The 16,745-nt window shown below is 37.4% G+C and overlaps 1 protein-coding gene across 1 annotated transcript; it reads left to right on the forward strand.

Annotated features, from left to right (window-relative positions):
* Window positions 1–31: 31 nt before the first annotated feature.
* UTP15 (UTP15 small subunit processome component) lies at window positions 32–16,487 on the forward strand. Its single transcript, XM_003981061.5, has 13 exons — window positions 32–208; window positions 3,295–3,467; window positions 4,942–5,034; window positions 5,133–5,317; window positions 6,771–6,949; window positions 7,531–7,656; window positions 9,271–9,406; window positions 11,287–11,371; window positions 12,232–12,381; window positions 13,329–13,430; window positions 13,877–14,010; window positions 14,188–14,246; window positions 14,727–16,487. The coding sequence occupies exons 2-13, from the start codon at window positions 3,378–3,380 to the stop codon at window positions 14,942–14,944; spliced, it is 1,557 nt and encodes a 518-aa protein (XP_003981110.1). The 5' UTR covers window positions 32–208; window positions 3,295–3,377; the 3' UTR covers window positions 14,945–16,487.
* Window positions 16,488–16,745: the final 258 nt, after the last annotated feature.

Genomic DNA, 16,745 nt, shown 5'->3' on the forward strand with positions numbered 1-16,745 from the left:
TGGCCGCGTAAGTCACGTGAGCCTACGCCCTTACGTCACTTTTGTGCGACCGGCCAGGTAGTTCTGCCCTCTGTGTCTCGGCGGCGCCGTGTAGAGTCCGCGTGATCTTCCGCGAGTGAGCCTTAATAGTCCGGGTGGGGGCTGGCCGAATCCAAGAAATTCTCCTTGGACACAAAGTGTCCCGGCGGACCCGCGGGGCCTATCGGAGGTAGGTGAAGGCGGCTCCTGGTGGCCGCAGTCCGGACTCACGTCGGGCCTGCTTTGCTATCTCGCGTGCTCCTCTGGGCTTCCCAGTCTTCGCAGACGGGCTGAAACTCTTTAACCAACCTCTCAGGATCCCCACCGCTTAGTTTCGACCCATATTTGCCCCTTCTACGACCACATTCTCGCTTGTGCACCGTTATTAATCCGCATCCCTCCGAGGCAATGGGCAAATTTCCATCTCTGTCTTTGCTAATGATGTTCCCTCGGTTTCGAATGCTGCCCTCACCCCGTGTGCTTGTGCTCATCTTAAGAGGTCAGTCTGTTTTGGTCTTATACGTCAAGGCCGAGCTGCAATGCACTGTGAGTCTTTCTGGGAGCCTCCCGGTTAGAATTAAAAATCTTTTTTGAGCGCTTAGTACTTTGTACGTTACTTACAGCATATATCTGTTATTCTGCGTCGGATTGTAGTAGTGTCTATTCATTTAGTTTCAGTTTCTCAGGCTGTGACCTCTCCCTGATCATTTTCTTACTCATTTTCACATCATTTCTTGCCTGCATGCCTTTGTATTGTGTCGTGTTCCCCCTCTCCCTTTCCTCCAGTGCTGTATCTCACTTTTATCTGGCAAACCACTACTACTCCTTACTTGTAAACATTTAAAGATTTACACTGTTTCTCTCGAGGCAGAGTTAGGTATTCCTTTGCCGATATTCTAGTAAGGGATGGCTTTGCCTGTATGCTAGTAAGGGAAGGAGCCGCAGGCTAAATCTGGGCAAGTGATGGTTTCTTTTCGCCTGCCAGTGAGCCTAGAATTGTTTTACAGGTAACTGTTTGCAATCTGTTTGATGCTAGGAAGCACTTTGAACCCGAAGTGAGTAAAATATTATTCCCCGCCTCCATAAATCTCATTCTTTTCATTTATAAACATAAAATTGTACTCATAATTATTTGGGGGGGGGGTTAGTAAAAAACTGGGATTTTTTTTTCTTGCTTGCTTTCTTGTAACAACATGATATTCTCCATTTTGCCTGTTGGCCAGCAAAGCTTAAGATATTTATCTTCTGGTTCCTTACAGAAGAAGTTTGTTGACTCTCGCTGTGTAGTAATGTTCATATTACAGACACCATTTGTGATTTTAATTTTGTGTTTTTCCATAGAACCCAACACAATGCTTTCTTTCCTTCCTTCCACAAGTTTTCTTTGAGCACTTAAAAAAAATCTTCCAGGTACAAAATGTTCAGTTTAGTAGGAAAAAGAGATCATTACAAATGCAATTTTACTATGCACAGTGACAGAAATATGTAGAGTGAAGTAGGATTAGTTCACAGAAGGTTTCCTGGGGGGTGTGATTCTTGAGTTGAGCTTTAAATGATAAACAGCAAGTGGGTAGATGGAGGTCATTCCTGGCAAAAGAGGACAAATGAGCAAAGAATGAGAGAAGAAAGAGAATGCTGTGTTAAAAGGGAGTAACAAAGAAGTGAAGCTGGAAAGGTAAGCAAGGGCCAGATCACATGCCATGTTAGGGAGGTTAGACCTTTATTTTCAGGCAAGGTTGGGCTTTGTAGCAAAAGCTGGATCTTGCTGATGGCTATTTAAAAGATGAATGAGGGAGTCAGGAGCCCTTATACTGCACCATATCAGTAGATGAGAAGATCTGATTAGGGCAGTGGAACTTGGTAGAGTGGACATGATGGAGGTTTAGAAAGATCTGGGAGGTAAAATCATCTTAACTACTTGGATGTTAAAAGTGAAGACGAAGGACAAGTCAAAGCTGATTCCATAGTCCTAGATTCTGCCAATCACCACCTAAAATGGAGAATATTGGAGTGTGTGAAAGCACTGACCCATATCTGTTTTACTCAACATAGTATCTCCAGAGCCTAGAACAGTGCCCTATACAGTGTAGGTACTTGAATGAAAGAAACGTTTCCTTCCTTTTAATCATTGATTGCTGTGTTTCATGAAAATAGCCTTTAGCATATGCCATCCCTATTCATTTTGGTATTACTTATGCACTGTTACCAGGCTTTTTGGGATAGACAATGAGTTGCACCACTGATAACATGAATCTCTTTTACAGCTGAATAGTTCTGGAGAGATGTTTTGGCTTAATTCTATGTTAGTTAAAAGTATTAATTCATTTTTATCCTACTGTTTAAAAAAAATTATTTATTTATTTCTTCTTAGAGATGGGGCAGAGAGGAGAGAGGGAGACAGAGAGAATCCCAAGCACGTTCCCCTGTCAGCACAGAGCCCTTTGTGGGGCTGAATCCCAAGAACCAGGAGAACATGACCTGAGCCGAAATCAAGAGTTGGATGCTTAATGACTCAGCCACTCAGGAGCCCCTTTTCTTAAATTTAATTTTAAGCTTCTCCGGGTTGCCTGGGTGTCTCAGTTGGTTAAGCGTCCGACTTTGGCTCAGGTCATGATCTCACCGTTCGTGAGCTCGAGCCCCGCGTCGGGCTCTGTGCTGACAGCCCAGAGCCTGAGGCCTGTTTCAGATTCTGTCCTCTCTCTGCCCCTCACCTGTGTGCACGCGCGCGCTCTCTCTCTCTCAAAGACTAAATAAACATTAAAAAAGAATTTAAAAAATTTTTAATTTTAAGCTTTTCCATTAGGATACTAGCTTTGTTTTCCTTCTTGGTATTTCTAAGGCTTTCAGGAAGTCAAGACCCTAGACTGTGTTCTTATAGATTGAATGCTATCTTAAATTTGGTTTCAGGAAACTTTTCTATTTGCAGTTTCACCTTAATGCTTTCTGTTGTTAAGAAATAAACAGTCCAAGCCAGTGCACTTCTGCTTTGGCTACTGGATGAATGGTTGAGCCAGACTTACTTCCAGGTGTTGTAAATTGGCTAGTTAGATGTGAGAATATTTGTGTACAGCTTATGTGTATAGCTGAGTAGAGGGTGCACTCTGGTAGTCCTATCTGTATTCTACCTGCTTCCTTAAGGTTGTCTCTTCTGTGTTATAGTTAAATGGTTTATTGGTCACTAATCCTATAAGCTACCACACAGCCTTTTGAAAAGACACAAAGTGAAAGTTATACAGGTTTAAGAATAACGTGTATTTAAAATGTTTTCTTTTTCAGACATAAAGCAGAGTCACTGTAATTATTTCTAACATCAATTTCAAACTATTTATTCTTGGATAACAGTCCAATTATATGAAATTATGGCTGGTTATAAGCCTGTAGCTATTCAGACGTATCCTATACTTGGTGAAAAAATCACCCAAGACACACTGTACTGGAACAACTATAAGGTAAGTGGAGATAGTAACGAGGGGGTTGTACTGATGCTCATTTCTCCAGCATATGTTATACTTTGGATACTGTAATAGAGAACTAATAACTAAAAGGAATCAATCAACAGTTCATAATTTGGGTAGAAAATTAGGTAGCTGATGTTTTTTCTTTTTTTTTTTTTTTTTTTAATTTTTTTTCAACTTTTATTTATTTTTGGGACAGAGAGAGACAGAGCATGAACGGGGAAGGGACAGAGAGAGAGGGAGACACAGAATCGGAAACAGGCTCCAGGCTCTGAGCCATCAGCCCAGAGCCTGACGCGGGGCTCGAACCCACGGACCGCGAGATCGTGACCTGGCTGAAGTCGGACGCTTAACCGACTGCACCACCCAGGCGCTCCTTAGAATTTTTTATAAAAGTCCCTACTGCTTAATCATTTTAATCGTACAAGGACCTAGCGCAGAATAGATGATTAATGAATGCCAAATGAATTAAATCTTAGAATTTGAATGTCATGCGAGAAAATTTTTTTTGCCTTTGCAAAACTAAGGAGAAAGTGATGCAGAATTAATTCTGCTAGACTATCTTTAAAAGCTTGAAAATTATTTTTTTTAAAAGATGAACACTAAATAGAAAAGTGGAAAAAGATTGGGATTGGGAGGTTAATGGAATAAGAAACTTAAATGACCAATAAATGTATAAAAGAGCTGTGGCTTCACTCATAAAGAAATGTCAGTTACCACAAAATGTCAGTTACATAAAGAAATGTCAGTTACTTTTCATCTGTTATATTGGCACAAATGAAAAATTTTGATCATTGCTACTTGAGGGAGGAAAATTGATGCAGACTTTCTGGAGGGCAGTTTCACATTATCTATCGTGATAAAAATACCTTTTGGCCATGTAAGTTCCACAGTTTGAAACTTACCCAAAGATTATAGTCCCCTAAATTTGCTGAGATACAGGTATATAGATGTTGATTAAAGTATTATTTGTAATGCTAGAAATTCTGGGAAAACCTGTGTCCCTTAGTAGCGGACCGGTAAAGTAAATTATGATGTACCCTATAATGGACGGCAAATCTATTGATCATATGAAAAATTAGCTGAGATGTGTAATTAAGTGAAAGGAAGCGAGGTTCAGAACAGCCTGCATGGTGTGATCTTTGTGTCAGTTACAGAATACATGGTTAAATGTATGCTGGCACAGGCATAACTTTTTCTCCCCAGTAATAATCACAGAAAACTCCACAGCTGAAGAGAAAGAGTGGAGTATGGTTTTCCAGCCATATAGTTATTTACTTTAATGACAGCCAGGATGGTCTGGGTGATGTTATTTTGCCCTTTTTTGCTTTTTCATACTTCTGTATTAGCTACAACCTAGTAAATGTTACTAAGAACAAAGTGAAACGATCGAGTAAGAAATTATGTAATGCTTGAACAGTCTTACCAGTTGTAACTCTGTTAATACTTTGTATTTTGTTTTGTTAAGACCCCTGTTCAGATCAAGGAGTTCGGTGCAGTGTCAAAAGTAGACTTTTCTCCGCAGCCTCCATATAATTATGCTGTCACAGCTTCCTCGAGGGTAAATATAATACTACATTTATTTTTCTTTTGTGTCTTTATATGTACTACTGATCTAGAGGCATTTGGTTAAGTACTGTGTTTTTTATCTTTTCGTAGATTCACATTTATGGCCGATATTCTCAAGAACCTATAAAAACCTTTTCCCGATTTAAAGACACAGCATACTGTGCTACTTTTCGTCAGGACGGTAGACTGCTTGTGGCTGGCAGTGAAGATGGTGGAGTTCAGCTTTTTGATATAACTGGGAGAGCTCCCCTCAGGCACTTTGAAGGCCATACTAAGTAAGAGCCAGTGTTTAAAAATTTAAAAACAATTTTTTTTTAACTGAGGTATAATTAACAAAACGTTATGTTAGTTTCAGTTGTATGTTCGATATTTGTATATGTTGCAAAATAATAAGTCTAGTTAACATCTGTCACCATATTGTTACAGACAGTTGGTTTTTATGTGTTCTTTGTTGTTTTGTTGTTGTAAGCTTTTTTGGTTTCTTTTTTTGGGGGGCTTTGAATAAAAACATAGAGAAGTTCTGTGAAGATTATGTACCTGTATATACTTTATTTCATGATTGTTCAAGGACAGAGTGCTTAATCTAGGCCAGTCCTATGGTCCAATTTGATGGGGCTCATGAATTCTGTAGAATTGTTTGTGACATTTGAAGAAATGTATGTTTTTCTGGGAAGATTTCCTATAGCTTTCATGTAATTTCTTAGTGAGTTCTGTGATCAGTCAAGGTTATAAACCACTGATCTAAAGGCACCTCACAACTATGAATGAGAACTCTATAGGCTGAACTATAGTGGAGGTTCTCATTTTGAAGTCAAGTTGGAAGGTTGATTTTTACTTCTTGAATTTAATATTTTCCCCTTGATAAATGGTCAGGGCAATTTTATATTATAACTTTATATCAGAATTACCAATTTCAATTCTGACATTTGCTACTGATTTAAAAATCTGAAGTGTTTTTTACAGTGTATTATCAGGAAGGTCTTTTCTCATAAGTGAAACATTTAAAATATAACAAATTCACTTAACATGATCCTACTTAGTGTCAAGTCTTCTTAGAATTTTGTAAAGAACTACCCATTTTGAAATATTTTTTTTAAGTAAGTTTATTTATTTTGGGAGAGGGGGAGAGAGAGAATCCCAAGCAGGCTCTGTTGCTGTCAGCACAGAGCCTGACGTGGGACTCGATCCTAGAGACCGTGAGGTTATGGCCTGAGTTGAAATCAAGAATCAGAAGCTTAACTGACTGAGCCACGCAGGTGCCCCTGAAAATTTTTTTTAAGTGGTTATCCATTTATTTTGAGAGAGAGAGAGGGTGTGAGTGAGCGGGGGAGGGGCAGAGAGAGAATCCCAAGCATGTTCTGTGCTGTTAGCGCTCAACCAGCTGAGCCACCCAGGCGCCCATCCCCCATTTTGAAAGTTTTTAAATTAAAAGTACCTTTGCTCCAACATTTAGAACGTTTACCTTTATTGAGCAGTTTTGTAGAATTGTTAACATATAGAAAATAACTTGTAAGGCTGTTGAATATTATTAACTTCATAGTGTAAGGGTATTTAGAATTTTAAATTGGCTTAGGGATGGATATCTGTTTTAAAGATTTTTCTCTCATGATTTCCCCTTACAATTACTCCCTAAAACTGAGCTTTTTTTGTTATTTGGGGAAAAGCAGAGTTTTATGTTTTATGTTAGCTTTTTCTTGCTGTTTAACATATTGATCCTTAATTTTTTAGAGCAGTTCATACAGTCGATTTTACAGCTGACAAATATCATGTGGTCTCTGGGGCTGATGATTATACGGTTAAATTGTGGGATATTCCAAACTCCAAAGAAATTCTGACATTCAAAGAACATTCTGATTATGTGAGGTGTGGATGTGCTAGCAAACTGAACCCAGATCTCTTTGTAACAGGTTGGTGAACTGTTTTTCCCTCCTGAAGTTGATCATTTTATTGCGATATAATTTGATGCTGCTTTGGGACTCTTTTGGGATAGAGCAATGTAAAAAATTTTATAAAGGAATATGTTTCTGTTTATCCAATTCTTTTCTTTTTCTTCTTTTGGTGATTGTTCTTACTGTCTTCCAAGTGTGTTTGGAAGCATAAGGCTTCCTTGAAAACATGAGTGTCTGAACTATGGTTTAGTACTCTGGTGTTCACAGAGCCTCCAAGCAGCTGAGAAACAAAGATAATGGAGTTCAGTCTTTGTGGGTGCTTGTGCAGAGGTTCCCAGGTGATTGAGTAGTGACAATAACTTGAAGATGGGACTAGTTTAAGGTCCTATATGATATAGTATGGTATAGTAATGCTTTTTCAGAAATAATCAGTGGTCCCAGAGTTTGCAGGTACTTTGTCATCATGAACGTATATACGTGTCTTTAAATTTTATTTAAGCCCTTTCTCCTTTTCAAATTTGTTTGCATACACACACGTATATTTAGTTTTTGTTGATTTGAGTAACGAAACTCACCTAATACCAAAATTGACATTTTAGGGTCATATGATCATACCCTCAAGATGTTTGACGCACGAACCAATAAGAGTGTGATCTCTGTTGAGCATGGGCAGCCAGTGGAGAGTGTCCTGCTCTTTCCCTCTGGAGGTCTTCTGGTATCAGCAGGTATTTTAAAAATTGCTTTTACCTATATAGTTGGTTTTGAGTCAGTTATGTCTTTATCAGTTACTTTTTATAATTTAATATTGTGCCCTTGAATTACATACCTAGGTTTTGCTCAATTGATAAACAGGACAAGCAAGTAGTTATTATTTATTGACTACCTAATGTGAGCCAGGTACTGGGCTCTTATATACAAATTATTGAGCCTAGAAGTGAGTGAGTTTTCTCCCTATTTTGCAACTAAGGAAATAAATAAAAGTTTTTAAAGTAATTTGTCCACGATAGAGTGGCAGATCTGAAATCCCAGAACTTGAGAGCCTGCATTGTGTATATAAGCCAGAAATCCAGGTTGTGTGCCTGTTATTCCTACCTAAGAGATCTTAGGTTGAAAGAGATCACAGTTCTTTCAATTCTAGAATCAGGCTTGTCTGTTTTTATGTCTCTTGATTGAAGTGACTTTGTCCAGAAAATAGCCAGTAGTTCTGGAGGAGGGTATAATGTGGCGTTCAAAAGGGGTCTTGGTACGTTTTTCATCAAGCTGGAACTGAGGTATTTTTCTTTAATGTTGATCCTAGAGCATTTTCAAAATCAGAATGGAAGAAATAAATTGGCTTCTTTGATTTATCAAGTCAAAGTTAATGTGTTGACATTAGAATACAAAGGTGGTGTGTATAATTCATAGCACGTATATGGCTGTGTGTATAGATTTTTTTTCTTAATTCTAAAACCCGAATAGAAATTACCCTGTTTTGTACTTCTTCCCCAGTACCTGTTTAGTTTCAAAATAAATTGATGACATTGTCAGATGTGTCCATTTTTCTTGATGTTATTTTGAGAAATGGAAACAAGCTGAATGGGGAGAATGGACACGTGTATGCTAATCTCCACTGTGTCACTAGCTAATTGTATGACCTTGGAAAATCCCTTAACTCCTGTAGACTTGGAAAATGAGAGTTTGGATAGGATCACTTGTTTTAAACTGTGCTCTCATGAGCTGCCACATGCGGTGAGACAGGGACTATGAATTGGCTCCCAGGCCCCGTTTCCCAGTCAGGATAGGTAAGACCTTTGCTCCCCCCTCTCCAACTCATTCTTCAATTTTACCTTCTAGACTTCTGTGTAATATTTCATTGAAATAGAAGATGCTATAGTAAAAGAATTCTTTTTAAACTGTTAGATTAAATTGCCTTTAAGGACGCTTCTAACTCTTAGAGTAGAAGTGATAGGGAAATTTTTCAGTTTTGTTGGGATTCACAAACTTTTTAGGAAATAAAACTCTATTATTCATTTCTGTAGTGACCTTTCTTTTGCAGAATGATTTTATTACAATTTTCTTAAAATCCATTTTGGTTATACTTTTTATTTTGTAGGCAGTTCTGTGAACTTTACAGGTATGCAATAATTTTTCGTTGTAACAGTTCTTCATGGTAGGAACTATTTGTTATCGTTGGTTACAAACTCAATGAATGATAGAGACAGCATTGAAACCAGGCAGTTTTGCAGAACCCTTCACTTCACCTCCATGCTGTGCAGTGTCTAGTAAAGAATGCTTTTCAAATCTTGAAACTATTGAATGTATAGGCAGAATTTCAAACTAATGATGATTTCTTTCTATAGGAGGTCGTTATGTTAAAATCTGGGACGTACTAAAAGGAGGACAGTTGCTAGTATCTTTGAAAAATCATCATAAAACTGTGACATGTTTATATCTGAGCAGCTCTGGACAGAGGTTACTCTCTGGGTCACTGGATAGGTTAGCATTTTCATTTTCTTTCCTTATTATTGGTATTGTAGAAATATTTACTGCTTGAGAAGATGAGTTATTTCTGCAGTATTTGTGATGAAATAAATGTTCTGTCAAATGACTTCTTTGAAAATCTGTTGAGTTGAAAATAGTTTTGACCTTTTATTTACAATACAGTTAACTTATTTTCTCACTTGACAAAATTTAGTGCGTTAACTTGCATACTTAAGGAATTTTATTGAACCATTTGAACGTTAATCTTTAAAATAGTCTATGTTATTCTGTGGCTTTAAAAATCCTTTGTGTATATATTTGTATATTTTAAAAGATTTCTTCTGAGTGTATGTATACATTCTAGCTTATATTCTTCAAAAGTTAAAATTGTATGTGAAAATTTCTATACTTGAACGTGATTCAAATGTTCCTTTTTTATATAAGCATTAGTATTCCATTAGTTAAAGTTCTAGAACAGTGCTGGCCAACAGAAATAAGATGTGGGCTACATATGTAGTTTTAAATACTGTAGTAGCCACAGAAAGGCAAAAGGAACTAGGTAAAATTAATTTAATAATACGTTTCATTTAGTTCAGTGTATCTAAAATATCATTTCAACACGTAATCCGTGTAAAAATTATTACCAAGAGACTAGAGACAAATTAAGCATCCAATATGTGCCCTATGATGTGGTAATTTATAGTGATTAAAGTGAAATATAGTTTTGTTTAACAGAAAAGTGTTTTAATACTGCCTCAGTTTTAAAATTAAAATAATTAAAATCAAGTAAAATTGAAAATTTGGCTCTTCATTTTCATAACCACCCTTCAAGTGCTCAGTAGCATGTGGCTAGAACTATGGCACAGTTCTTGTAGTTACTTACATTTGTTTGTTTTTGGTCATTTTGTTTCCATATTTCCTATTTTCACTATTATGGAAAGCCTTGGTTTTTCAGTATGCTTAATACATATTTTAAAAGCTAGAAAATATTTTAAACAGAAAGGAACTTATTATGTAAATAGGTAGCAGATTCTCTGAAATGGTGTTACTAGGCAATTTGGGACTCGAGTTTAAAAAAAACTTTTTTTAAATGTATGTTTATTTTTTTGAGAGAGAGAGAGAGAGAGAGAGAGAGAGAGAGTGTGCAAGTGGGGGGGGGGGTGAGGCAGAAAGAGAGGGAGACACAGAATCTGAAGGAGCCTCCAGGCTCTGAGCTGTCAGCACAGAGCCCGATGCAGGGCTTGAACTCATGGATTGCAAGATCGTGTCCTGAGCTGAAGTCGGACGCTTAACCAACTGAGCCACCCAGGCGCCCCTGGGACTCAGGTTTTAGATGTGTCCCTCAAAAATCAAGTGTGAGTTGGCTCTGTTCACGGTTCTCAGCCCACAGTGACTTGTGTCTCCAAGAGGATGCATGGCAGCAGCTGGAGACATTTTGGGTTGTTGGCACCAGTTGGGAGTGGTGAGCTGCTGGCCTGCAGTGGGTAGTGGTTCAGGATGCTGCTGAGCTTCCTGCAGTGCACAGAACAGCCTCCACAACACAGACTGATCTGGCCCATGGTGCAGAGCATGCTAACGTTGAGAAACCCTGCTCTTTTGACTTCAGTGGGCTTTGATACTTTTTCTTTACTCTCACGTGTCATCTTCAGGCTATGTGGGTTCGCGGTCTGTTCTTCTGGTGACCAGTCAGGTCTTTGTACAGACATGGCTAGTGCTGACAAACAGCTCAGTTGTAAAAGATTCAGTGATGAATTAGTTTGCAGTTAATATTATTAATTGTTATTTTCCTTCATTGATGTGTAAAATTTAATGTTTATATATTTCTAAAAAGTAGAAAATTTGCATTTTATACTCCTTTCCAAGGTGATTTATGACAAACCTTTCCTTTTTATCAGGAAGGTGAAAATATATAGCACGACTTCCTATAAAGTAGTCCACAGTTTTGATTATGCAGCTTCAATTTTGAGTCTTGCACTTGCAGTAAGTATTTTTAGCCCTTTTTAAAGCTTTCACTAACATTGTTGAGTGAAACTGAAATGGAATTTTACAGTTTATCTTTGTACTTGAATAAATCTTATTTTCTTCTGGCCACATGAAATAGTTAAGACAGTTGCTATTATATGACTTGTCCCAGTAATTTAGTATGAATTGAGATTTAGGTCTTGTTCACCATACAGCTTCAAACCGAGTACAGCTGTAGGCATTGTTAACTCTAAAGACAGGATCTGGGAAATTGTTAAATCTCTTTTCAACACATTTAACTTAGGGTTAACATACTCTAGAAAGTCACATTGGCTCTCTGAGGGGAAAAAAAAAGAGGAGAGAGAGAAGGAGATAACAAAGTGAACGTGCTTGTCTTTGTTGACGCTCTTTCTGGAATGTCCACTGTCAAGTTTCATGAGCCGTGGAAGAAGAGGAAATTTGAATACATCATATAGAAATCTGAATTAGAAGAGGAAAAGCTTATTATAAAATATTCTCTTGGCCAGACTGTGGAAAGTCATGCCATCACACAATCCTTTTCCTAGTAAGAGGATGTAGGAAAAAAATTATTTTAGAAGTTCCCCAAGATGTCATTAATTCTGTATTATTGTACAAAGTGCCAGTGTTAATTTACACTGGATATAACATGTTCTATCAGTAAAATCATATCCTGGAAGAAAAAATGATTTGTTCTGACTTTTTGCATAGATCATTGTTAGGCAAAGTATCTCTATCTGAATGGAACTCTTGTGAAAGTGCGGATAAGCAGAAAACGCTTTATACATGGTGTTTTGAAGAAAAAGTAAAGTAAATGATGTGTTAGGAATAGACTAACGTATATTTCTAATTGCTTTTAGCATGAAGATGAGACAATAGTTGTGGGAATGACCAATGGAATACTAAGTGTTAAACATAGGAAATCTGAAGCAAAGAAGGATTCTCTTCCCAGGAGAAGAAGGCCTGCGTATCGAACTTTTATTAAAGGAAAAAATTACATGAAGCAACGGGTATTTGTGTATTTCTCACATTTTCTTTTTAGATGGTGTAGTTTGTTAGAGTAGCCAACTCCGTCCCTGCACGTTACTGGAACGTGTAGTTCACATGGCATTTAGCTTTATTTTGCTTTTGTCTACATTAGCTCTCTCTCCAGATTGCTAGATTGGGAACATTATTAATAAGTACTAGGGGGGCGCCTGGGTGGCACAGTCGGTTAAGCGTCCGACTTCAGCCAGGTCACGATCTCGCGGTCCGTGAGTTCGAGCCCCGCGTCAGGCTCTGGGCTGATGGCTCAGAGCCTGGAGCCTGTTTCCGATTCTGTGTCTCCCTCTCTCTCTGCCCCTCCCCCGTTCATGCTCTGTCTCTCTCCCAAAAAATAAATAAACGTTGAAAAAAAAATTAAAAAAAAAAAATAAGTACTGGGGAATAAGGAGTACTTTAATATCCTGGATCATTATAATGTTACAGTATTTTACTGTATTCAAAAACAATATCTTTCATATGGTATCTGATTGAATGTCCTAAACAACCCTGGACAGTAGCAGAGCCAGTTATATCCCCATTTGGCATCTGAGGAGATGGAGATACAAAGAAGTTATGGTCTATGTAGCATTTCGTTACTGGTTACCAGAGTTGTTGGGACTAGATCTGTTTCTCACATTCTTGGTTTCTCTTTCTGCTAGGTCACGTAGGCTGCCAGAGAACTGAAATGAGTAATATTTGCCCAGAGTGAGGTGTTGTGTATATGTTATAAGTTAAGTCATAGGAGAGTTAATAATACATTGATGTGGCAAAGTATTCCATTTTCAATTAGTCTGCATTCTTGGCATATGCCTGGTATTTATTACGCAGTTCAGGGTCACCCTGGTGTAAAAAAATACCACTATGAAAAAATTTGTTTTCAATGCAACTCTATACAGAAACTGATTTTTCTTTATAAATTTGCTTTGTAATACAGGATGACATTTTGATCAACAGGCCATCAAAGAAACACCTAGAATTATATGACAGGGATCTGAAAAATTTCCGGGTCTCTAAAGCACTTGACAGAGTCCTTGAGGTAAGTGAGGAGCATGTATACATACATACAATATGCTGTGTGTGTGTGTGTGTGTGTGTGTGTGTGTGTGTGTGTGTGTATGTGTGTGTGTTTTAAATTTTATTTTTATTTTTAGTAAGACTTTAGTTTTTTAGAACAGTTTTAGATTCATAGCAAAATTCAGGGAAAGGTACAGAGATTTCCCATATATTCCCTGCCCTACACATACATAGCCTCTCCTATTACTAGCATCCCCCACCAAAATGGTACATTTGTTACAGTTGATGAACCCGTAAGGAGCCTATTTTTAAAAGACTCATTTTATTACTTGTCTTGTGCATTACCATTACTCCAAACTGTAAAGATAAAAACCTATTTAACTTCGGTAATTGTTAGTGAGTTCCAAGACTATGATCTTTTTCCTTTGATGTCTTATCTGCTTGTGTCTTATCTGAAAATTTTTCTAGCCTAGTTGTACAATAAAGACACCTGAGATTACAGTTTCCATCATAAAGGAGCTAAATCGAAGAGGAGTCCTTGCAAATGCCCTTGCAGGCCGGGATGAAAAGGAAATCAGTCGTGTTCTTAATTTTTTGATACGGTACGTTTTATGTCATGAAACCTGTATTTTGCATCGGAAATCCTTCTTTATCTCAAACGAGAGACATTTACTTTTAGATTGACCTTTGTAGACAACTGAAGGAACAATTCAGTAAATCTATTTTAAGGGCCTTTTGGGAAAGATTACAAGTTTCAGTAAACAATTTTTGCTTTTTAGGAATCTTTCTCAGCCAAGATTTGCCCCTGTTTTGATCAATGCTGCTGAAATAATTATTGGTGAGTAGTTGTTAAAACCTGAAAAATCCTAGCATGCTTGCAACAGTAGAGGTGTCAGATAATGAAATCAAATAGATTACAATATCTTGTTTTATCAATTCTCCAGTAGAGATTATCATGAAGAAAACAGACAACATTAGCAAAACAATGCATTTTAAAGGAAGTAAAATGTTTACAGTAGTTCTGAATTGCTGAGAATAATTATAATTAAAGAACTTTGTCTGAGACATCACTAATGATGACTATTTTTTAATGAGAAAATGAAATAAGAACCTCTACAATTTACTTTCTGTAATTCTTTCTTTTTGAATACATTTATTCAGTTGGACTGTTTACTTTCTGTAAATCATAAATTGTAAAATAAGTACAGATTTTTCAGTACCTTTGTAGGTAATATTTTTACACTTTTCCTAAACATTGGCTGTTCGTTTATTGTTTAGAAAGATACTTACCATTAATGTGTTTTATTTCTCTTTCCAGATATATATCTTCCTGTGATTGGTCAGTCACCCGTAGTTGACAAAAAGTTTTTATTACTTCAAGGACTTGTAGAGAAAGAGATTGATTACCAAAGAGAACTACTAGAAACCTTGGGGATGATGGATATGCTCTTTGCTACTATGACAAGGAAAGAAAGCACTTCTGTGTGGCAGCATGCATCTGATGGATTTCTAGAGAACAAGAAGGTGGAATCATAGTGTCTGCTTAAAGAGACCTGTAAGAACTGCTAACTTGAAATCGATTTGGTTCTACTAATTATTGGAAAGAGAATCTCTTTGATAGATTAAAAACTACCCCAAAACTATTCACAGAAGGAGTTTTATGGAAGAGACCTGAATAACTATAATTGGAAAATAAGAACCTATTTTAAGACATGGTTTACCATGGTTTACCAAATATGTACTATATTTTGAATTATTCCATGGCATCTTCTGCTGGAAGATCTCCGTTATCTTGGTCATAGTGTATTGTTCACCTTGGACAAATTGATACTGATTTTAATACAGCGAAGTTGTGTATGAACATCTGGGCAGGCATTCAGAATCTGGAATGGGTTTCAGCTGGAATCCTGCTAAAGGAACAGTGCTTTATTTTGTATTTCTGTCCTGGAAAAACAACAACGGCAACAACACAACAAATGGCAACGACAAATAAATTCTCTCTTCACTCTCATCGGTGCCCTTGGGATTTTCAGGCTTGGCTCCCTCTGCTTGACATCATCATTTACCATGGGTCCCATGTTCTGCTTCCACTGGTAGTGGGACTGCCTCTGCTCCAGTTGCAGCAAATCAGTGGCCAGCTCTGAACAGTTTAACTCTGAACTAGTTAGATATGTATTCAGAAAGTGTGAGGGGGCAGCTTTGATACCTAACAATTGTATTCTCCATTCCACATACTCTTTTTATTCCGTGAATCGTGACCATCCTTGTCAGAACAAGGTCTACAGATCTTAGTGGACCACGTTTTCTTCCATCTCGATAATGTTGTTTTTCTACCCAGTTTTCAGCTTGCCTCAGGTCAAAGGAGTGATAAAATTTGTCATTTCTCTTGTAAGAATTAGCCTTTCATCTTGTTGTATATGTTTGGAGCTTATCTTGTAGCTCCCGACCCTTCTGAAAACCATTTTCTCTGATCTGTATTTATATTTTTATCCCTCAATTTCCATAATCATCTTGTGCTTCAGAACCCAAGCTAGAGTAGCTTGCTTTGGAAAATAGTTGTATTTTTTTTTAAGTTCTATGTAAGTCACGTTTTTTTATAAAGATATTCTTATTTTCTTCTTGTATTTCTGAGATGTATCAATTCTTGATGGATAGTTCCTGGCTAGTGAATGCTGGCATACACATTTCACACTGGCTACCTCTCCCGCCTTCCCGTTCCTTTTCCACCTCATGTGTTAATTATCTGTAAGGAAACATGCCTTGGGTTAGAAGGACCCTTAAAGGAAGATTCTATAATGGGAATCTCCTCTTAAAATTTAGTTCTGTGAATTCAGATTTTTTTTTTTTTTTAAAGCAGAAAAAAAAATTTCTGTGGTCTGGTAAGAGCCTGTGCTCAAAAATAAGGTGTAGTTTCCCTTTTATGAATTGACTTATGTAAACATACAGCACACTGGCTTATGAGAAACCAGGAGTTTGCTTCCCTGAGTAATTTTGAGATTAGATGAGGTCAGAAACTGTCTTCATGTGGAAATAATTAATTTATTTAAATAAACGTCGTATGTAAAGGCTTTTAAAAATACTTCTTAAGTATGGTGGTAATTTGTGTACTAGTAAAAATTGAGAGGATGAAATTCTGTCTAAAACTAGCTGCCATCAAGTGTGTGACATGTGATAAGGGTTTTCCCATATATTATTAGTTTTTAAATGTTTATTTATTTTGAGAGAGCGAGAATGCGAGCAGCGGAGGGGCAGAGAGAGAGAATTCCAAGCAGGCTCCGTGTTGTCAGCACAGAGCCTGACGCGGGGCTCAATCTCACAAACACTGAGATCCTGACCT

This window comes from Felis catus, chromosome A1 (assembly GCF_018350175.1).
Source record: "Felis catus isolate Fca126 chromosome A1, F.catus_Fca126_mat1.0, whole genome shotgun sequence".
In the NCBI taxonomy this organism is placed as follows: domain Eukaryota; kingdom Metazoa; phylum Chordata; class Mammalia; order Carnivora; family Felidae; genus Felis; species Felis catus.

Bases quoted from the DNA above. Each gene is read 5' to 3' on its own strand.
- UTP15 (XM_003981061.5), top strand. From the start codon at position 3,378: ATGGCTGGTTATAAGCCTGTAGCTATTCAGACGTATCCTATACTTGGT. The intron at 3,468-4,941 runs GTAAGTGGAGAT...TGTTTTGTTAAG, and splicing joins TGTACTGGAACAACTATAAG to ACCCCTGTTCAGATCAAGGA. The intron at 14,011-14,187 runs GTACGTTTTATG...TTTGCTTTTTAG, and splicing joins GTTCTTAATTTTTTGATACG to GAATCTTTCTCAGCCAAGAT.